The sequence below is a fragment of the Lepisosteus oculatus genome, chromosome 6, assembly GCF_040954835.1.
Source record: "Lepisosteus oculatus isolate fLepOcu1 chromosome 6, fLepOcu1.hap2, whole genome shotgun sequence".
NCBI lineage: Eukaryota > Metazoa > Chordata > Actinopteri > Semionotiformes > Lepisosteidae > Lepisosteus > Lepisosteus oculatus.
In genome coordinates, this window is record NC_090701.1 from 5748625 (window position 1) to 5772246 (window position 23622).

Genomic DNA, 23622 nt, shown 5'->3' on the forward strand with positions numbered 1-23622 from the left:
TGCATGTGTCCTTGCTCATTTCACTTATTGTATATACAATGTCCTCCAAAGACACTGGAACAGCAAAAAAACCAGCAAAGTCAAAACTGTTATTTTTGCTTTACAGCCCAGAAAACTGTATTAATATAAGTAACAAGTGCAACGTAAGTTGTATTATGTCTTTTATTACATACATTTGATCACATTTGAACAAAAACATACTTTGTGTTCAACCCATCGAAATCAAGTGACCATACGTACAGTATATGGACTCATTCACTTTCTTTAAATTTCTCCCAATTTCAGAGAGTAAACGTTTGTATGCATTGAAGTTAACATATCTGAGACAACAACTGAATGTAGTCTGCAGCCTGTTAACCTTCGTGCTATCATTTGATAAGCCTTTGCTGCAGCTACTTTGAGTTCATGTTTATGGAGTGTTCTGGCTGGATTCATTTCTTCAGCATGAAAAATCCACACAGTCAATTGGATTGAAGCATTGGCTGTATGGTTTGGGTCTGGAAGCTTTAGAATTGATTCGGCTGATGCCATCATTAGTTACAGTATGTCATTAATAAATATGAGCCGATTTCAGAGACAGGAATTTACCGTATTCACAAGCCACGTCATAACCTCCACTGTGCTTCAGAATTTGGTCAGAAGTACAAAAATGTGCCAGGAGAGCTTTGGAACAAAATATTATGTGCAGATGAGACCAAGATAAGTTTTATCAAAATACGGGAAAGTTGTACAGTAAGTGGTGGGGGAGAAAGATAGGAACTAGAGATGCTTTGAAGAGCACCACCTCATCTAGGAAGTGTTCCCTGCTCTCTGCGCTCGTTTACAAGAACCCTGAACATGTTAAGGTAAGATACACATAATTTAATAAAAATATACATGTTTTCGAAAACACCATGTTGTTTAATCGAAACCCAGCATTTAATGTATGCACGCACTTTTTCGCCTTCTTATTTCCCATTTAATCTCAACATTGTAATATTTTCCGTGAATCGGAAATATGCCCCAACTTTTGCTCACTTCAAAAGGTGGGCGAAAATCCGTGTATGGAACACGATTTGCTGTCCGGATATAAATCACATTACATATTAAATGTATTTCAAGAATATCTTAAACGCATTTCCTCCTTTCTTCCAATAAACACGTCGCTGTTTTGCCTCAACTCAGCATTTGATTTCCTGTTATTGCATTCCGGGCTGCCTTGGGCAGGATCTCGTTACAGACATTTACAGTACAGTCCGTCTCACATGACAAGTGGGCGGACTGGCTCAAAGGCAGGAGAATTCGTGCGCTCCTGTTCGCACCGCGTGGCCCGGACAAACGACGATGACGGCGGTGCGGTAGGGTAGTTCACGAGAGCTCGTGTTGGGCAGTGGTCAAAAATGTCAAAATGCTTCAATTCATTTTCGTGCCCCGGATGTGCCTTCTAACTGAGGAATTTATACCGCAATAGGTAAATAACATCCTTTTATTTTTCTGTGACTTTATATTTAAGTTTTACTTTTAAAACCATACAATTAATGAGCAGTACAGCATAACGCACCTAATATGTTCTTAATATTGAATTGAATGGCACAAGTAGTGCACCCTTAAAAAGGTGGGTAAATATAGATATAGCAGGAGGTATAGTCCTGTGTTCACTAATCTGTCAGTGTTAAATACAGGTAAATACGTAAACTGGTGTATTTTCACGTTTCCCTTTCCTTTTTGGAGATGCTTTGCATTAGTCAATATTTTATTTTTCCTTATGTATGGGTGTATGGGAATGTTTTATACTTAAACGTTCAACTTTATATGGAGCTTTACTGTCTTATTATATTATGCAGTTTGTGTATGTGCCTGCTTCTATAATTACTTTTAAGTGACACAGCTTGAGCCCTGATATAATCATTTATCAACTAGTTGAACTATTTGCACTTCAGTTGTAAGATATGTAAGTGCAATCGATGAATCTTGAGTTGTGATACTTAAGAAACTGTTTATGAAATGTAGTATTTTTAGAAAGCAAAATTCAAAGTAAATAGTAACACTATTTACCATTAAAATATGTAATAGCAGACATTTCTGATCAAAATCTCTTTTATATGTAAGAAAGCATGTAGAGAACTGGGATTTTTATAAGGTTTGAAAAATATAGGAAGGAAGAAAAACATAAATAATTGAAACATTTTAACTCCATTACTAAATGTAGATTTTTAAATTGGAAGCAACTGGGAAAGTTTGGTAAGATTTTTATTAGGCAGAGGAAAGCACAAACTGAGTATTTTTTTAGTTCCTTATTTACTCATTAATGGTGGTTTGGTAGAAGATGTCTCAAATTTTAAAAATATATATGTACAGGAAAAGGATGAGGAGACATATTGTTTTCAGTATGCTAGTTAAGCTTCTGATCATTCCATGAGTTTGTTTTTTAAAGCACACAAGGGAATTTATTATTTTATTTTTGCTAATTTAAGAAACTCTAGTCTTTGGAAATAATGATTGTGTTTTTCTTCTTCTACTTTTATTGTTCAAATGCAGTACTTTCAATTCCAATCAGTTTAATTGTAAAATTGTGAGATAATGTGGGTTTTAAGCAGGGAACTTCTGTTCTGTGAGAATTTCACTTCATAAAAAACATCTGTACTTTTCTTCTGAACTCATTAGATCTTGTGTATATATGTTTTTCTATTAGAATCTAGTCACCAGGATCCATTGAAGCTGTGGATCTAAATCTAGTCAGGCTATATATGGTATAAATAAGCTCATTCCAAAACATTCCAAAATCAATAATGCTTATTAAATTAAGAAAATGGCAAAAATGTTATCTACATTTGGCTGAGAAAATAGCTTTATGCCATTAAAACAGTTTTAGTACAGTACATTAATCAAGTTTAATTATTTGTTATAATTTGTGATAATCCCAGTTGCTGGAATAGGCTCTGTCTTCCACAAGACCCTGAATTGCAAGAAGCAGTTAGAAAATGAATGAATGGATGGATTTATTGAATTGCACCTTATAATTAATGATACTGGTATGGTAATATTATGTCTCACATATATTTCCTTGCTTAAACCCTGTGAAATTAATTTAGTTGTTACATTTCCTTATCTATCATGGGGCCAGTAGTGATGTGCTATAGTAATTAATGCCGTGTCACGCATAAAACATGTGATTGCAGTGAACAACTACTGTACTTATCAGAGTGAATTTGCATTTGCTCTAGGTTGGTATTTTAAAATAGAATGCCTCAATCCCTTCAGCGCTCCAGTAACAGAGTGCAGTCACTGGTTTTTACACAGACTGTGTAGTCAAACTCAACAATGCCTGGCTAGTATTATGCCTTAGGCGGGTTCTTAAACATAACACTGGTTGCTCAGGTAGACTTTTTTTGAAATACAAACTTTACTGAGTGAGTGTTAAACACAGTGGCAGTGCACGGTTTGCTGATCTGCCTTTCAAACAATTGTTTATGTGTTTCGGTCCTATCAGCACGATATCTACTCCATTGTAACATTGCGCACAGAAAATGTGTGCTGGAAAAATGTTTTTAGACATGGCCTCACTTTCATAGGGTGAAAACAGTTTGTCATTAATTCACATGCTTGTGAGAGCTATCTTTTTTATAAAGAAGCAAAAAAAATTGTCTGCAACATATTTAATAATGTGATAATCTGAAAGTGGAGTTTGACATTATCCATGGTCAGTGGTGGCATTCAGAGACAGCATCTGGATTATTATTTAGCCCAGGCCACATTCAGGTTGACTGATAAATACTTTTGAAGTATTTTGAAGCATGCCATTAAATCTGCTAACACAGGAAAGTATAAGAACACATCTTTCTGAATCCCATTGCAATGAGGAATTGTGGACATGTACCTCGCTTTGTGGTAGTTGTCATTAGCACCATTAAAATTCAAAATCAAGAAGTTAAATCATCAAGAAGGAAGCTGTCTTACCTGGATATTTTTTTTTAAGAGAGCATACTTAGCCTCTTCACAATTTTATCCCATGCATTTGCCTGAAATTATGCATCACAATTTAGAAAAAAATGCAGAAAACATACAGATGTGCATACAGAACTATGCAGGAAAGCTGTGATTTTAGTAAATGACTGTTTTTAATGTCTTTTACAGAGCAATATTAAATATTAGAAGGGTGAACAATGATGTGCAGTAGAAGCAACTTTGAGAATGCAAGGCGAGCCAACTTCATGTCATCCAAGGGGCTATGGACAGAGATGGATGAGCAGCAGCTTCCTCAAATACTAACCGAAAGCAAACCTGGTAAAGTAGCAGCTGAACAGTACATGTACTGTGGGATGCTCAGTGATAGTGCTATCTTTTTGTACCTTTTATGGGTAATCCAGTTTAGAGACACACCTGCCCTTATGGTATAGGAGTGATCTGGGCTTTTTCGGTGACCATTTTTGTACGCAAAGCAACGTGTTCTCATTTTCTGATTTTAGAGCAGATCGCAGCTTGCTCACCACTATAACTGCTGCGTTGAATATCCTTTCATAAGACACACAGGGGACAGAGCAGAAAGCAGATAAATCACTTAACAAGGCTTGCCGCTGTGTCACTTGTCAGCGATGGAGCTTCCATCATGTACAGAAGCAATCAAGTGGATTAGCAAAATCATTGTCCAGCAATGATCTGTGCTTCTACCTTTGATTCAGCGCACTTTTTAGTGCCTGTAAACGCACTTTAATGAAGTAAGTCTTTGGTCAAATTAATGAATTCAGTAATAGAAAGCTCAGCTGGAATAAAAAAACAGCAGACAGTGGAGTCCAGTGGACGAGGATGAAGAAACACCACCTTACGTTTTGTCTTTGCTGAGCTAATGGGGTGCTGATAAATATTTTGCTGCACATGTAGATGTGTTTGTCTGCAGATATTTTCTGTCAGTCAGAATCAGAGATTCCTGAGAAAGCACTAAACGTGAGCACTAGGATGAAATGCATTTAATCGTTCTGTATCCCTCTGCACCTCTCACACTTGGGCCTGTTTCTGTTAACAGGAGACTATAAACAAGACAGCATTCGGCAGTGGCTGATCTCTGGGCGTACGTAAGTAAGCGGTCCAAACCACAAAAAACAAAAAGCAAATGACTTTGTAACGCAAAATAATCTTATTCTCCAGTTCCCTTTCCTCCCAAAACGTAGCCACACAAACCCAGTACTGCCTGTATGGAAACGAACCTTGTGTATCAGAGACCATAAATGTCTGTGGGAAATGGCATAGTACTCCTTAGGCAGTGCAGTGTATAGTGTGGGCCCTCTCCCCCTATTCCACCGGTTAGCCACTTCTGCTTCTTCATGTAAGATTGTTTTGCTTCTTCATGTAAGAGGCCATTTTCTCCTGCTCTGAACTCTTCGGTCCCTTTCTTTCCTGGACTGGAAGTTTTCCCAAAAACGAGAACAAATTAGTATTTCCTCTGGGAGCAGGACCTTAACATCTGTTTGAGTCACATTAACTCCACAATTCTGTCTCCTAGTTAAAAGTAAAACATTGACTTCTGAATTTCAAAAGTTCAGCATCTCTCCTCTGAGAGCTCTGCCATAGGTCTCTTATTTTGCATTGGTCTTTCTTCAGTCACCACCTTCTGCTGTTGTTTTCTTCCTGCACTTAGTTTCTCGGCTGGCTATCTCTGATGGCTGGTGAGGAGTGTTTCTTTTTGTCTTATTTCTGTGGATCGGTTTTGAAATAGTAGAGGCTGCGTCTGCAAGGGGGGTCACTGTGTATAGAGGCAGTTGTTTCCTCCACTGAGCGCTGTCCTCCGCTGTAATGAAAACACGCTCCCAGAGGTCAGCTTTCCCAGTCTGTGTGCTACAAAATCCCGAACTTCTGTCTGGAGCTTTGTGTCAACACCCCTGCATTTCATTTCCGTGCCACGTCACACATCCACATCTACCATCTACCATCATGTTATGGAGCGTCAGGAAGAACCCTGTGCAGGTCAGTTCCGTAGACCAAGAGTGAACAAAGCCGAAGGGGCTAGACGAAAGTCGAAAGTCGGTGAGGCAAGCGGAGCAGGAGAAGGGGTTATTCGCTGAAGGTCTCAGGAGGAAGAAGAGCTCAGGAGAACAGCAGGCTGCTCAATACTGAGCAGTGAAGTGAGAGTTGAAGAGGTTGTAAATAGGTCTGGCTGTGCCCGTAACACATCATACATCGATTTTCCCCACACTCTTCATGGTTTTCGTGTCTCCTATGCACTTTGTGCCTCTGTGCACCTCATACATCCATGTCTCTCATGAATACCTCTGTGCACTCCACATATCCCATCATACCCTATGCACACCTTACCCACATGCACTCCATACATCTGTGTGTGTCAGCATTGCCATGATGCCTAGCTTGTACTGGTATATGACCTGACAGGAGTTCCTCTTCTTCAGACTGCTACATCATGCTCTCGGCAGCAGAGAAAACTGACCCCCCAGTGCTGGCTTGTCATACCCACACTCTAGGGCTGGCCAAGAGTTCTCCACAGATAGGAGGAGCATCACAAGGGGACCTGGAAATCTGAGGGGCTCTCTCTGCACTGGTGGCTTAGGTCTCCAGCCTGGCAGAGTTACTGGTGGGACAGCAATAGCTCCTTCTCCGTTTGGTGACCCGTGGCTTTGGTTGTCCAGCTCCTGCCCGTTATCTACAGATATAAGGTCATTGTTCCATCACGTCCGTGGCGCTGCTCTGTCTTCCACGCTCTTAGTGGGCTGCGTGGTGGACCAAACGCTCTGTCAACGGCAGCTGTGCACCTCAGACTCCCGGGATGTGCCATCGCGCAAGCTGGCTACTCTCTCCACATCAGTCTGTCACCTCCTCCCTCCTCTGATCAGGGGCTCCAGCCACCTCTGTGATGGACCCAGATCTAAGATCATCCCAAGCCCTGGATATTCTTCCTCTCTTTTTGTCATTGAGGGCTCCCGCTGGCAGTGCAGGGGAATGGCGTGGTTGTATCACCAGAAGGTGCGGGAGTACTATGTGCTGTGTACAGTACCCTTTCCCACAGACACCGTTGGCAGCTGTGACTCACAAGCCCAGCCGACTTCTTTCTTGCAGGGAATAGCCCATATGCGACGAGCGCTTTGCTCCGTCAGGGACCCAGGGTAACATCTTAAACCAGAAATTCTCTTTTGCATCTCACATAACATGAAGCATATTTTCCGGAGCTTTGATGCAAGCAAGCTGTGGTTCTTTTTTTTTTCAATTGAGCTTGGCTTCTGTTTGCAGGGAGGATGCAAATCAAGACACAGCTCAGTGCTTGGAGCAAGCAGGTAAGAGAGACTGGATGTTTTTTTTTATTTTTGTTTTTAAACCTAATCTGTAATTGTCAGAGTATTTAAAATCAGCCATTGACTATTTTCTTGTTACTCTTTTGAATTTCACTGTGATTCTGCAAGGAGTTGAGAAGTATTTCCTCATAATATAATCATCTATCAGTTATTGCTTTCTCTCTCTGTACCTGTCAAGAGTGTGTGTCTGTATGCCAGATCTCAAGTTTTTTTTCCTCCCTTTTTCTTTTTTTCCATTTTTTGACCGTATATGTTTCATTGGCCAAATTGTATTCGAAGATGTCTCTTTAGATTTTGAATTTTGTTTTGTGATTCTTTTGGTTAATGACCTCTGATGGTTTATGGCTGCTGAAGGTGGGATCCAAAGAAAAGTTTCTTGCCAGACTGTTGAGGGGATACGGCTCCAAAATCATTGTTGGTGCTATCATTCCTGTAGAGAAATATGTTAGTGAACTGGGAAAAGCAGTAGGATGTAGAAAACATCAAACCGGCCTCTAGAATGAAGAAATCAGTGGTTGTATTTTTTTGAGCAGTGAAGATTTTGTTCAGAGGGGTGTCCAAGAAGAGTTTAGTTTCTGTTTTGCTTCTTGTAGTTCCAAAGATTTCAAATGTGCTGCCATTTCTGAAAAAGCGATTCATTGAAATCATGTCTTACTCTATATCTGAATTATTCCATTCGTGTTTAAGTCTCATTTTCCTAAACATGTTGTATCTTTTAGAGGACAATTACATATGTTATTAAATGATCCAGATATACATTTAAATGCCTTCTCTTTTCGGATGACTTGGAGTGACTACATTGCTTTGACAACCTCAGAGTTCATAAGATGTTTTATGGGCGGATATCAATGCTACATTGCAAACAGCTGAGATGGAGAGACAATGCTGAGGTTGAGGCAGACATACAAGTGCTATAGTGAAAAGCTAGCATTGCGTGTGCTGCCCATTTGGAGGAGAGGTCTAGAAATGACAGAGAGACTACAGTATGAGATTCGGAGGAGAGAAGCAGGGAAGAAACATGGGCTGAGCTACACTGACAGTTCAGACTTTGTCCACCTCTAATTTAGTGGATCTGTGGAGGGTCAGTTCACACTAATGACACACAATGTACATGTGCTAAAACAGACCTGGAAGGATTTCTTCAACTAGGCTTGAAAGGTTTTATGTAGTTTGTTTTCCCTCAAACTTGTTTCTTTGGACAGCTATTCATCCTTCAGGTTTTTCTGACCATAGTTTAGTTAATTTAAATATGGGTATTACTTCTCTAGGAATTCATTCTTCCTATTGGAAGAATAATGGACTGTTTCATGATTCTCATTTTTAAAGATGTTTTATGTACAGATGCAGCAAAAAATTTGCTTTTCTGTGTCTTAGACAATGGTCAGATGTTGCTGAAGTTCAAATTGTTCTATCAACAGGATACAAAAAATTCAACTTGAAGTTAGCAGTGCCTTAAAAGCCAGTTACAACAACACGCTGTTTCAACATTTTAAGCACAACAGAGGTTAGTGGACTTGTTAGACACACACACGCATGGGGCTTTGGTACATTGTTAGTACACGGTACTTCATGCTTTTGAAAAAAACCTGCACAGAGGGACCTGATGTACTGTCTGAGGACAGCAGGAGGCCAGCTGGCATACAAGCCAGGAGAGTCCAAAAGGGGACTTGTTCGCAGTGGAGGCTGTGTATGAGGCAGTGGAGACCTGGTGGTTGCGCGTGGTTCTGTCCCACGTTCCTGAAGAGAAGAAGCTGGGACCTGGAGCACAGCTGGCACTGGAGAAAGTTTGGAGGCAGTTGATGAACTAAACATTGGAAAAGCCCCAGGCATTGATGGACTACCTGTGGAATTTTACAGAAGCACACTGTATGATCTTATTTTGGAGGGGATCTTTAGTCTGTCTTTGAAAGTGCATAAAGGACAATCTGCTGCCTCAAAGTTGCGCTGTGGTGAATTTGATGCGAAAAGGATGGAGATTTTTTCTCATCATGTTAGCCTTCTCTACTTGGACAATAAGATTCTGTCTGAAGCTTTGACAAATCGACTGAAATCTGTGATGAGGTTTATTATGCTGACAGAGCAAACATACTGTGTGCCTGATAGGCCCATTTTTAATTATTTTTTTTAATTTTGGATATTTTGGCAGTCTCCAGTCTCTTTGAAGTTTTGACAGAGTTCACCATAATTATCTTTTTGCTGTTTCTATAATATTTGGCTTTTGTCCCCTTTTTCTGGGGAAATTTCAGCTACTTTACAATAATGTTTTTATTTAGCCAAGTGGTATGCTTAGTTCTTCTGTTCACATTCAGCGGGGAGTCTGATATGGTAGCCCACTTTCTAGAGTCTTGCACTCTTTATGTAATGAGGCCCTAAAAATACATTGCATACATTGCTAACTGGCCTGTCTATTCCAAATTCCAAGACAAGTTAAGGTGGTGGCTAATGCAGATTACATTTCTGTGATTGTTGAGTGATATAAGTCTCTGGAGGCTTTTGAGAGAGTTTCATCTGTGAAGGTAAAATGGGCTAAAAGCAGTGTTTTTTAAAAAGTGAAAAGTGGGAAAGTAGTAATCTTGTGAAACTTTCTGGAGGATTGCAGTGGAGCTGACAGGTATTTAGATACTGTTAAACTGCTGTAATCATTTGTTTCATAAAAATCTGTGTTCCGCAATCATGATTTGTGCTCCTGAGAATTTCGGAGAATCGCATATTATTATTACGCTACATAGATTGATGTTAATTACATATTACATATATATTCATTTATTAACCTTCGAAAATAGAAAAAAAAAAGTTCTTTTCTTTTTACCTGTATGGAACTGAAACATGGCGAACAATATCTGGCGCTGTTCCACAGCACAGAGTTAATGAGAAGTGTCTCATTGCAATCGTACATCTCCAGGCAAGGTCAAAACATTCAAAACAACATGCAAAACCAGCAAGGAAAACAAATACCCAGGAAACGTGCATTCAGGGCCATTCACTATTTTTTAAATAACTTTTAACAACCATTGTTTTTTTGTTAATACACATTTGCCTTTCTTTGGCAACATTCGAATTGATATGCATTGAAAGCATTTCTATATTGTTTTTTTATGAAGTGTTACATAGACAAAACTATGTTCTCAGATTTTTCAGGCTATTCTAATTACAGATGGACTCTGTTTGATATGTACTGTAGTTGCTGATTGATTCAAGGATCTTATCTGACACTCCCACCACCCTGTGAGTAAAGAAGTGCTTTCTGATTGTGGTTATAAATTCACTTCCACGTTGTTTCCACTAGTGCCCTTGGATTCGTGCTTCAGTCTTCACTGTTCTTTTGTGCACAGACATCTGAGGTGTCCTATCTCATATTGTGTTATGTTGTTTCTCACTATATTGGCAGGGTCTCTGAAGAGGCTTGTCAGTGCAGAGGATGACTTAATTTTGGGTGTTGAAGGTAAAAACGTTTATATATTTTTAGATATTTTTGTCCTCATGTAAAATAAAATCGGACTTTTGGAAATAATGTTGCATTTGTTTTTTTTTATGCACAGTAAACGACATAGGTTGTGGAAAGCAGTTCTGTTTACTGAGGACAAATTAAAAGGAGATACTTCCAAAATGTTCTTTTAATTTTAATGACATCTCCTTGCACATCTCCTTCCAGTGCTCTTACATTGTTTCATCTGGAATTATACATCTTTCCGTGTTGGGATACATACTGAATAAGGGGTTTTGACTTAAATTAGACTTTAAATTAATCAGGATTTTTTTGTTTCATTTAAAACATTATTTGTCAATGTTTTCCCATTGTGGTTTCAATATTTAATTCACTGTTTTGAACTGTATTAACAACATCTGGACCATAGATAAACATGTATTCAGTATTTATTTCTGTTTATCACATTTACAATACCAAGCCTTTCTATGGTACATTCTTCACAGTAACACATTCCATGCCCACATTTAGTGATATTGAAGAACGATGAGAGGAATGTCAGGTCTATCCAAGTCAGGATGAGCTCTACGATCATGGATTCAAACTGGGGTCACGTCTCAGTAGCTGGTGTGTGACTGAGATTCCTCTGGCACTGGTGTGCAATGGGGTAGCCAGAGCGTCTCGGCTCTCAGAGGCACTGCACTGTGACCCCCAGAGTTCCCCTTGCGTCTGCAGGTATAGGGTGCAGTCAGTGAGGGATTGCCTTTCGCCTGCTCAGCACTGAACCTGCGGTACGAGACATGTTAACAGAGAGGTGGGTCAGAGGAGGCTGTCTGCACTCCCTCATTCTCCCCTCTGTCTGGTCATGAAGCTCATACAGTCCCTGCTGATCTAACCAATCAACCAAATGACTGATGTTTCCAATGTTCTGAGAAATAATCAAAAACAGAATGATAAGGGAAAGGGCTAGTGTTCGGGTTAGGCTGAGGATCATTTAGGACAACCATCTTTTGGGAAGGACCTATCCTGTGCAGGACATTATGAGAAACTTCAAAGTCATTCTGAAAGGTCACTGGTAAGTAGTGAAGAGAACTCTAGCTGTGGCAGTCTACACGAGCTGAACCCAATAAGGTTTATTAAAGGGCAGTAGCACACATTCAATCAGGACATTGCTGGGCTGCGTGAGAAGGAAAAGGTTTTTTTGGGGGGAATTTGAGCACTTGGCACCCGGGCAGCAAACAAAAGACATCTGTAAGTGGGACTGTTGATTTTGTGCTCTCCCAAAATCACGAGAGGATGCATGTGCTTAAAGTTGTTTAACTATCTGCCCACCTGAGATGAGTATTGGCAAACATTTAGTTAAAAAAAACATATAGAAACAGATAGAAACAAACAGAAGCCATGTTTACCAAGAAAAGTGTTGTCACACTTAAGGGCATTTAATAGAGGGAAGTCCATTCTAAGAACAAGAAGAGCAAGTTTAGTCTTGACACATTGAACTACCGGCATTTTTCTTTCAGTCTGCTTCAAAATCCTCGCTGCTCATGGACTTTTCAGTGAGTTGGCAAAATTTGAAAAAGACGTTTGGGACACAGTAAAATCCTGAAGTAGGACGGGCTACAACCTTCCTAGAAAACCAGGCATGCACAGACATGCAGTAAAAAAAAAAACTGATAATGTTTGGAGAAATGAACAAAAACAAAAGGAAGGATCAGGAACAGTTGTGTTACAAGAGATAATGAAACAAATCAATTGAAAACAACCATAACACCAGTTCTAATTTATCAAAGATTTAATGTTGAATTAATGTTGTAGTAATATTTCTTCCTCTATTTTTCAGCGTCATTATATGGACAGAACACACCTCGCAAGACGGTACAAGAATATCTAAGGTAAACTGTCTGAAACAGTAACTAAAGTTCTGTATTGTTCTGTTCGTTTTTTCAGTTGTTAATGTTTACGAAAATTCTAAAATTATAATAATTTTCAATAAATACAATATCTTTAATGAATACTTTTGTGCAAGGCTTTATTCTTCACATGCATAAACTATGCAAATGCCAATTGACACAGGTATTAGGACTCATATATTGGAGTAGAGAGAAAAGTAAACTAAACAGACATTTAGTATGTGCAGCTGTCATTTTCTCAGTCACGAAGTCCTTTATTTTGAGTCATTCTGTTGATACTGTGAGTCACAAATGCAAAGAAACTGTTCAGTTAACAAAACAGGCAGTGATAGCAAACCATACATACTCCTTTATAATGAGCATGGTTCCACTGATACAGATTTAACATTTTAAACGTAAACATCTGATAAACTTAATACTGGTGCAAAAGTAGAGTGCTGTATATTTCATATGCATTGGGATCATATAGTCAAAGACACCTGAAAGCTCATACAAATCAACATTGTTTGAAACGAAAGTAGTTATCTTTACTTGTGCTAACAGTCTATCAAGAGTGCAGTCATACTGGGGAAAAAAGGAACATGTCACATGTTGGTGATGGATGAAAAATATTTGCCTAGCAAATATAAAATAAACTAGGAACTGAGTGTTAGTGTAGACCTCCTTCCAGACTATCATCAGTGCATGATAATATGATTTATTATTTTTAATTTATTGTTCTATATATATTGTAGCCAGTAAATTGAAATGTTTCTGGTGATATTTACAAAATAATGATTTTTATTTTTTAAGGTGATGGAAAATGCGTGCATTCTAAAGTTTGTGTAGCTAGAATAAAAAGACAATAATAAGCAGTGTCCTGTACTGTATGTACTTTCTTAAAGGGGAAAATATGTAATTTACTTACTCTCTCAATTGCTCATTAGTTCACTTCGTTATTTATGTGATCAATTATTTATTCTGTTTTCAAGAGCTGCAAAGTTGTTCTGGAGTGACTAGTGCATAATATAAAGTTTTTTTTATTGATAAATCAATATTTTCAACTAAATTATTTGATGGGTTTGATGCATCTAAAACTGTATATCCCAGTTCTTTAACAACAATGAGATATATTGGCAATGTTTTGCACTTGTACCTTACAATAGGAGGATAATTATATGTCCTGCTTGTTTGATGGATGGGTAAACATGGACACAGAATGTTTTCTTTGGAATATTCATGTGGAGGTGCAGTTAAATTTGTATGTGAGAGAGCAAAAGTTCTTATGAAAATGTTTCAGATCCCTGAAGTCATCCTTAGGAAACCCTGTGCTGTCAAGGTGGAACAGTTTGGCATCCTCACATTCAGCTGCTTCAGGAATAGTAAGGTTAGAATTGTTTTTAAATTCTGCGTTCTCATTACTAAGTATTCAAAAATAACATGAGTGGTTTCAAACAAGTATAGAGTATGAGGTGTATCTAAGAGATTTCATTCTGTTTCATTCTGTTTAGACTGTCATTAAACTGAAGAAAAATTGAGCCATTTTGTAACTTTCCAATCTATGTGTGTACAGTACACCATAAAGAGACTCAACTACATTTTTATGCAGCCGCTTACTGTAGAACATGACAGTGATTTGAATGGCATAACCAGTTTTTCCTTTCTGCGGAATGTGATCATAAAAACATCTTGAGTCTTTGTGGATAGAAAATGTTTCTGATTTGTGGATACTCAGTAGTGACATTTGGTTCAAATAAATGTATTTTATTCCTCAAGTAATATTTAAATGTTTTTACAATTTATGTACTGTATATTTTAAAAGTTTTTTAAATACTGTATATTTATGTCTCTATGCTTTCTGATCTAGTGTCATGGATGTGTTGGAATTTCGGCATGATGACCCGGAAGAGCTCCTGTTAGACCTGGGATTTGGCATGGAAGAGCCTGACATTTCTATTAAAATCCCAGCGCGGTTTATCAACTATGCATCGCAAGCAAGGGGCATCAATATCCAAGTCTTCCTGCAAGCACAAAAGACGCGGATGGATATAGAGAACCCTGACTTCAGAAGTGAGTAAAATAAGTGATGCATTTTTCTGATGTAGAATTTGACAATTTGGAATTTATCACTGTACATTTTTATGCAGCCTTCCTGTAAAACAGCAAAACTAATTTCCAAAGTTTTTTCACCCCAGACAGAAGTCTGATTAGTGTTCTCCTCCATGGACAATCGCAGATCTGGTACATTTGTGAAACTCAATTTGCGACCTGTCGCATGGATTCATTTGTTTTCTTTTTTCCTCGGAACAGTATGAATGCCACTGACACAGATTTGCATTTTCTGATATCTGGAAGATCTGTTGTCATATGGAGATGATTAGAACAAATTTAAGAGAGATTACCTGTAACTGGCATTTTCCTCAATGAGTACTCTGGCCACACAGGAATTCCCCAAGTCAAACATAATGCAATTATGGATTCACCATGTCTTTATGGGAACGTTTTCCAAGGGCTTGTATAGGGAAGTTTAGGAATGACATCTTTTCTCTTCTCCCTCTCTCTTTATGTATGTGCTTACTGGTTGTGTCTTTCAGTCAGCAGTGAGGTTAACTTTTAAAGCCACCCTCCTTGTGTCACTTGCACCAGACTATAAATAAATAAGTCTCTTTTTCTTTTCAGAGCAAGTTAAGATGGCAGGCCAGGCTTTAACACGAAAGCAGGCGCGGCTAATGCATTTCTCATGCGTGGTTTTCAGTTCGCTTCCGTCAGCTGGAGGTCTTGCAGCAGGTGACCAGTGCCTTTTCCTCTCTGGTCCACAACGGGGGGGTGGCGACGCAGCCGCCGGGCCCTGTGGGCGGGGGGGCTGCTCAAGGAGGACCCCCGGACGCGAAGGACAAGAGAACAAAGGTCGGCATGCTTTTCCGGTGGGCCTCCAAAAAGACCATCAGTTTGGGACAGACCGGACGGGGGCCGTCCGGCGTCCCGGAGTCCGCAGAGCCTCCTGAAACCCCGCCGTCCCCGCGGAGGCCCGCTTTCAAGCGCCCCAGGCCGTGTCTCCCGGAAAGTGCGTCCTTGACCCCGCTGGAGGAAGAGCTCGGCCCCGCCGGTGACAAGAAGCCCATATTCTGCCCTGAGGACTTGACCGGACCGGTGAACGACACCCTGATGTCCCAGCCTCCTCCGAAAGAAAGGGAGCCAGAGCGTTCCCTGGCCTCGGAGACAGGCCACAGAGTGAGAGCGGCCAAGGAGCCTCGCTGTGGTGCTACAAGACGAAAACAGGGAGGAGACCGAGAACCTCCCGAGTCCTTTGAGATGGAGGAGGTAAGGCTTTGTTCTTTTAACAGCTCTTCTGGTGTTCGGTATCACTGAGGCAGCATTTGCTACATTAAACAAAAAGTGTTTTGGTGTTCAAACATGCCTTTCTGTTGGTATGCTAATTCGAAAATCCCTCCTTCATCAGAAAACCCTTTGAAATATTTCTCATGCAGAACAGCTTGTATGAGATTCCAGCGATTTTCTGTGATTTAAAGAGAGAAAAATGGTATCTGGTTACACCACTGATCGTTGTGTGGATACAACAGATGTTAACAAAACAACTGGCGATGTTTTTTTTTTTGGCTTATGTATTGTGTTTCTGTCAGGTTGCTGTTGATATTTAGCATTTTGGTATTTTTGAAGAGGCAAGGTTTGTGCACAATGACAAACACCTCTCATTATCAGAATGTACTGGATGCCAGTATCTCATCGTTTTCTTCGTGTCACATCCTGTATTTTACACACAAGCACAGCACTGAAAGCCAACTCAGCGTCAGGCATCATAGACTTTCCCTCAGCTGTCTTTTAACTGGTGAGAAGGGTTTCTCAATGAAGCGTTTGGAATGTTTTAAAGAATAAGTTCTCTGTTCAGCGCGGTTAAGATATTTAGTCAGGCAGGAGAATTAATTCAATCCTAAACCTCACCTCCTCCATGTGTTCATCATTTGCTGTTTATAAGAATGTGGTCTGTCGCACTGTGCCAACCAGGTATGTCCACACATGAGGCTTTTCTCTGAAATGTGTTGTAACCGTATTTACAGCTGAATGTCATGATTTCAGTTTTTGTATGTTCCCCTTCTTGACACCAGATACACAGCTTTGATGAAGGAAGCATTTCAGGGAGCATCACCACGCCAGGAGCAGAAGATATTTTAGGTATTTTTAAGACTCACTTAAAATTGGTTTAATAATTAATAGTAATAATTAGGATAAATAGCCTTATGCGTTCATACTTGTTTACAGTCTATAGCTTATCAAGTCATACCTCTCCTGTGTTTTTTCACACAGAAAAGCAGTACAATTTTAATTAGTCTAATAAGACTATTTGTAATAACATGACTGCTTGTTGGCATTCTAAGGGTTTGCTTATTGCACTGTTCCCTGTGCCGAGCTGAGAGAGTTCAGCTCTTTCAGTCACAGCTCTAACCAGATGCTTATTTGCTTTGAAAAAAATCTTATAAGAACATAATCTGACCAAAGGAGGGCAAGCCGTACAGCAAGAGACTGTACTGCCAAAATCTCCAAGCAGAGTAAAAAAGAAGACAGTGAATAAGAATATCCAACAAGTGCAAATTGGAATTTTTTATCACTTACAATTGCCCTTTTCTTTGCTTTACAAAGGTATCCAACTTAAATGTTTCTGTTTGTCTTTCCTTACTTCCCGAATCGGAAGGGTTACATGCCATTTGGGCTAAATGGAAAGTAACAGCATACAGTGGCAGCTTACTGATTATCTCATCTTTTTTTAAAAAGGTAGTCAGGAAAACAAATGATTTCTTTTGGGTCTTAGCTTTTCTTTTTGCAGGGATAACTAATGAAAAACTTTAGAAGTTAATGATATAGCAAAAATAAATTAAAAAACCTAACAATCTGCAATAAAAAGAGATTTTATATTGCATATATATTATATATATATGTAGCAATTAAACATCCAGAGGAAAAGCAAAACCTTAAAATGTTAAAAAGAAAGAAATGACTGTCCGTGCTATTGACAACACATTTTACAGGTTGTAGGAGCTTAAGTGGTGGAGCAATGACTCCCTCTGCTGTTGGCATCCATTAAATTCACCATGTGAAACTGCAGATTGAACCTGCCCCCTGCTTACAGTACTTCTTTTTACATGCATCCTTTCCCACATCTGCGGTGGTGTTTATCCACTGTGCAACACCTGTGGATTAATGAGTATAACATTTTAGTAGATGTGAGCATAGCAACTCACCTATCAAACATTGCCTCAGAAAGTTCTTGACAGACTCAATTCACATTTTTGTCAATGAAGGAAAGAAGTCTTGTGAAATTATGTAATTCGTGTTCATTTAATGTGGAAACTCCTCGTGCTTTTTCACAGTATTTTGTGGTTAACGGTGTTGAATCTGTTCCTGTCATCTAGGAGGGGGTGTTATAAGGACAAACAGTTGCCAGTCAGACAGCAGTGGGTTTCTGGAAGAACCTTCTGTTCCTTCACTTCTGCCACAATCATCGCCTGCACCTGAGGTATTGAAGGTAACCTTTGGAGTTTCTTCTTTCTGTTACACTTTTGACTGCTTCTTTTTTGACAGATATGAGACAGAACAATAATGTAGATTAGTAAGTATAAAGTGCACGACACGTTATTGCAAACTAAACTAAATATTGAAATGCAAATAAATTTGGAATAGAAACAAACTTTAAGCTGACATTTTCATTGATACATCATACTCATTTCCGTGAATGCTCATTGCCCTATTTCTCATAAAAGTTTAATGCTTCCTGACTTAGAAATGTTTCATTCTTAGTCAGACATGTGGGTTTATAGCTTGGTCCAGTGGATGGATAGAATAAAACATAACGATCAACAGACAGAAAATAAATCTCAAATTTCAGAGTATAACGGCCTCATTTGAGAATAAGACATTGAGCAAAATTGACCCTTCCCATGGTACCCCGGTCTTACACAGAAGTAGTTATCATTGTCAGATACTGATTTGAGAACATACAGTAGCTAGGAACTTGCAAATAACCTCAATGGATAGTCAAGGACACCAGAATCCATCCACCAAAGACACATCCAGAAAAATGAAGAAAACAATACCATCATGGATCATAAACAGCCTTCAAAACCATGGACACTGTTAAGATGTCTTTCACCTCAATCTAAAGTCCACAACCCATTTTAATAACAAGACGATTTGAAATGGGAGACAGATAAATAAGCATTGGAGGCTTGAATATAGGAGAAAAAGCGGCAAGTCATGATGAACCACAAGAGCAGAACCTCCACAGCCACAGCTGATCTTAAATCCTGCCATTATAGCAAAAAGAAAAAGGATATCTTCAGTTTCAAATCATATGAAAGCCTTGTTTGTAAACAATTAAGTCACTGGTCTCAAACTCAGTAAAATCTCTGTAAGGTCACGGGCCCTGGAATGCAGATCTGAAAGTTTGCACTTTCCAATGTGATTTTCATGCTTTTCTCCAAAAGCACAATGGGAAACGGATAAGGTCAGACCTCATTTAGGGATAAATGAATCGCTCTTCAGCCCCTTCATTAGAGAAATTATCTTTCTTTAATTTGAGCAGCTTTACAGATTTCCGGGCCTGAACCCCCAGCGAACCCCCAGCGAGCAAGCCCTGGCGACAGTAGCAAGGAACAACTCCCTCAGATTATAGTAGGAAGAAACCTTGAGAGGAACCAAGGTTCGAAAGGGGAAGTCCTCCTCTGGCCGGCACCAGGTTCAGTGAAGTGTACAGCTGTGAAAGTCGTCTATATTGAATTACATGGTGGGAAAAGCAGACTAGTATTTTTAGCTCAGTCAAGTACGATAATGTCCAAAAGTGTCCAGAATGTTCAGTTAGTTTCCTTCGGTTGTGATTTTCACTGAGAAGTTGAGTTCTTGGGGAGGACAGAGTACGCCAGGGTCGGTCGGTCCGGTGGCCTTGTAGAGTCGAACTTACTAAAAGTTGCTAAAAAGTATGAGTGGGAAGCAATCAAAACCATCGATAAAAGCTCTTGCAGATAGATTCTATAATGTTTGGTTAGAACTTTCAATCCGACTGACCCAGTTTTGGGATAAATTACTGTGCTTGGCACGTCACCATCCAGGCCCTAGAGAGTTTCCGAAAAAAAGAAAATTCAGATAGGAGGAAGAAGTCATTCAACCTAAACCTACCATTGGCCCCAAAATCCAGTGCTGAAAATTGTCAAAGTAGTGTGAGGATGTTAACCCTAATCCTACCTTGGGTGTCAACTGAGCTAAGTTTAACTAAACTAGGTTTAGTAGAACGTTCGAGTCTGGCAGGTGCTCAGGTGAGCAGGACTGCAGTATTGGCTTTAGCAGAGGTAGGCGAGGAAGGGCTTTGTAGGCGATCCGCTGTGTGATTTAACGACCAGTAGAAGGAGCTGGATTCTGGCCTCCAAACCGTCCAGCTCAGGAGGGACGGAGTGAAAAGAGATACTGTAGCAAAGTATTAGTGAATGACAATGAAAGCAGAAATTGGTAGGTTTGCATGGCCGGCGTTTTTTAAGTATCTATCTGTAGGCTTGACTAAACAAATATGTTTTTAGCCTAGATGTGATGCATATTTCCAAAAGTCTTGTATGTTCCCAGAACACAAGAAAATGGGTCCAGCGGCTTCTGATAAGCATGCGTGGGTGACCAAAGGAGGGTTGGTTTTGCTTCAAGTTAGAAATGCATTCATTGGTGGGTGATGTTTTTTTAAAAAAATACTGATTTCTTCCCATTCACCTTTCCACCTGGGAGGGCCACCCAATAACTAAGCTTTTAGAAGATTTAGAAGATAAATTCAGTCATAAAATAACCATGTTATGTCTTGAAGAGGATACTTCTTTCAGTTAAATTAGTTTATGTACAATGTTCGTTTAATTTCTTCATGAATGAAATGAGAAAAAATAAATTTGAACTGCGCAGACTGAAAAATTGCAGCGATTTCTCCCTTGCCCTGTAAAAAATGCCTCATAAATAGTAAGACTTAAAATGGATGTGACTTGGAATTAGTCCCCAGGGAAACGCAACACCAATGCTAAGAGGCCGAGAAGGAGGATAGTGAAAATGAAACAAAAATGGAGAAGCAGGATAGATGATGAAGAGAACAGTTAGGAAGCTGACAATGGAGTAAGATTCACGATGCATTTCAGAGAAACTGGACCTTTCAAGGACAATGAAGTTGCAGATGTCCCCAGCCATTGTGGGACAGACAAGTCTAACGTTGGCCAAACATCAGTGCGAAGGCTACCATCGTGAATGTCGGCATCCAACATAACACCAATTCGTTCTGAGAAAAGCTGGGGAACATTGAATAATGTCATCAAACAGCTGAACAGATGAACTATTGGGATGGATCCACAACAGTGGAGGATGTCTCCTTCTTTTGAGCCAGAAGAGAAGGCATATCCACCAGAAAAAAGCTCAGGCAGATCCTACAACACCATGAAATTTCATTGTCCTTTTGGAAACATGTTAGAAATTTGTAATGACAACGGACCAAGATATACTGCAAATATAATACATATGTATCATATGAACCCATAATAAACATTTTCTACTCCCAAAATAACAGAAGCCACCATTGTATTGTATGTATATTCATATGGAAACACTTTAGAAATGCGACACTAGAATCGTGATAATGATGAAATATGGGTCATATACTGTAGCACAGTCAATTGATATTATTTAGCAGTAGTTGACATTGGTACAGTACATACAGTATCTGTCCAGCTCATTACAGAATGTTGGCCAAAATTCATTGATCCCAGGTCCTTGCAAAAAGTTTTGAGTGACCTCTGTTATGTGAAGGATGAGTGCTGAAAGATTAAGGGAAATAAGGTTGGGGTTACGGGAAATAATAATTGAGGTTGGGGTTGTCAGAGCAACAGGTGGAGCACAGGTCTCAGTACATGGTCAGTGTAACACTGTGCAGTGAAATTACCATCAGTAACTGCAAGCCAGTTTCTGAAGCCTGCATCTTTGGCTGCTAACCAAATTCAGAGACAGTGTACTTCTGACTTTACTGAAACTCATGGTATTGTTGAAGTTTGATTTAAGCTGTTGAATGCACGTCTTTAATGAAGCTGTACTGCTCATCTTCAAGCAAGCATTTCTTACCATGCATGTATTTGTATTCCTTAAAATAACAAATAATGACATTTCAACATATCGCAATATCTTAGAGTATCATAATTGATGATATTCAATACCAATTAGTTTTGCATAGTAATAATTGTAGGTGAAAATTACTTTCTAAAGTGTTTCATGTGAGACATACAGTAGATGTACATAATCATAAAAAAGTTGCTTTGTGATTGTAATTTGTTTTTCTCTAAAACAAATTTGCAGTGATGGAAAATCTGAAAGAATATGGACTGTAGTACAAAATTAGATTCTCATTCCCAGATATGTGATCTTTTCTTGCAGGCATTGCATACAATATCTGGAGACAGCATAGACAGCCAGAGTACTCTGAAGGGAAGCAAGGATCTATCTTTCTCAAACACAGAATCTGAAGAAGCAGAACTTTCAAAGACACCCAAGCTGACATCAAGTGACCACACTGATGCAGTTTCAGATCTGGGATTTGGCCATAACAAAATATGTTCTGGGACTGATGTGGACACTGGAGACAGTACAGAAGACAGTAAAGACTGTGGAATCCAGAAATGTTTGAAAGCAGAACAATCAGAGGCATTATCATTGCAAGACTGCGGATCCAATGGAAACGTGAATGAGGGAAATTTAAATGACAACATTTATAACAAAGAAAATGGAAAGGCAGAGCGACGGCTGAAGACTAGTACAGAAACATATGCTTCTGACTTAAATAGTCTGATTCCCGACAAAGAACTGGAAATAATATCTTCTTTGGCCTTGAATGTAAAAGCTATAAATGAAGAAAATCAGGTACAGATACCTGCTTTCAAAGAGGGAACAACAGCCGGGTTGAACCTCAGCACAAAGGATGATAAATCCCCATATGAAGATGTTACAGAGACACAAACATTAATTCGGGATGAGGAATTTCCTGTTACACTTGGTACTAAACGAAGGATTAGTGATGCTTCTTTTAATAATTCTGAGATGGAATGTGAAGGGTCACAAACAGAAACCAACCAGAGATTTTGGCAAAGTGTAACTGCAGAAACAATGTTTTCAGACAACAATTTAGGTGATTACTCTCCACACCCAATTCCAGATTCAGAAATCAAGACAACTCACAACATGAAGGACTCACACATGCAAGCTAAGTCAGGTTTTAGGTCCACCAGAAGTGTCACTGTGCAAATGCCTTCGAATCTAGCCTCGTTTTCCCAAAACAGTGTTAAACAAAGTAAAGACACTTCTTTAGGATCTGTCGCACAGACTTTCCAGCGAGTCCAACAAAATTCCTGTTTCAACAGAAATAGGTCTGATGTTCAAAGTGTTCCTTATTTAGAACACCCAAATAATGTTTATCAGATCAACGCTGATCATCTACATAGAACAGCACCTAAACATGGAATGCAGAGCTCCAGTTTTAGGACAAAATCCATGTCTTTGGATACTGGGCTTGACCATGATGAAAGACAATATGAGGAGGTCGTCTCAGGCCAGGTTTCTTGTTGTTGTCGGCATGAGCACCATTGCAGCTGCTGTTCATCCCATAGCTCATGCACTTCAAGGGAACATCACATCAGTAAAACTTTGGAGCTCCTTCAACATGCTGTAAGAAACTTTTCCACCTTTCCGGTAAGCCAAGTGCATAATTCCATTTTACATCATTCATTTAAGAAGAGAAAAAAAAGAAGAGGTATTTTAATATTTGGTTGGTTTGTACAATAACATATGCCCAGTTTACTGTGAAGGAGAGAAGGCAGGTACAGTACCTCAGTTGCGGTGGGACACAAGATTCATTGGATTTACTATACAGTCACATTTAGCATGGCCAACATTAGAAAATGTGTGAAATGTCTAAAAGAAAGCAAGACAGTGACTCTGAGAAGCAATACTGGGACAAAAGTTAATT

The 23622-nt window shown here is 39.3% G+C and overlaps 1 protein-coding gene across 7 annotated transcripts in view; it reads left to right on the forward strand.

Annotated features, from left to right (window-relative positions):
- Positions 1-617: 617 nt before the first annotated feature.
- Positions 618-23622, forward strand: part of itprid1 (ITPR interacting domain containing 1) — a 28653-nt gene continuing 5648 nt past the window's right edge. For 2 of the 7 annotated variants that reach the window (XR_001479232.2, XM_015354712.2), the window contains exons 1-13: positions 618-845; positions 1207-1450; positions 4114-4263; positions 5000-5048; positions 7213-7256; positions 10663-10716; positions 12539-12590; positions 13888-13974; positions 14455-14657; positions 15343-15908; positions 16712-16778; positions 18014-18126; positions 22038-23345. Coding sequence is in view for 6 of the 7 variants with exons in the window: in XM_015354712.2 (XP_015210198.2) it covers positions 4143-4263; positions 5000-5048; positions 7213-7256; positions 10663-10716; positions 12539-12590; positions 13888-13974; positions 14455-14657; positions 15343-15908; positions 16712-16778; positions 18014-18126; positions 22038-23345 (2664 nt within the window). In the remaining variant the exon portion in view is untranslated. Of the gene's footprint in view, positions 846-1192; positions 1451-4113; positions 4264-4999; positions 5049-7212; positions 7257-10662; positions 10717-12538; positions 12591-13887; positions 13975-14454; positions 14658-15342; positions 15909-16711; positions 16779-18013; positions 18127-22037; positions 23346-23622 lie in introns of those variants that run through there. The other 5 variants (XM_015354713.2, XM_015354709.2, XM_015354716.2 and 2 more) reach the window with 5 other exon arrangements.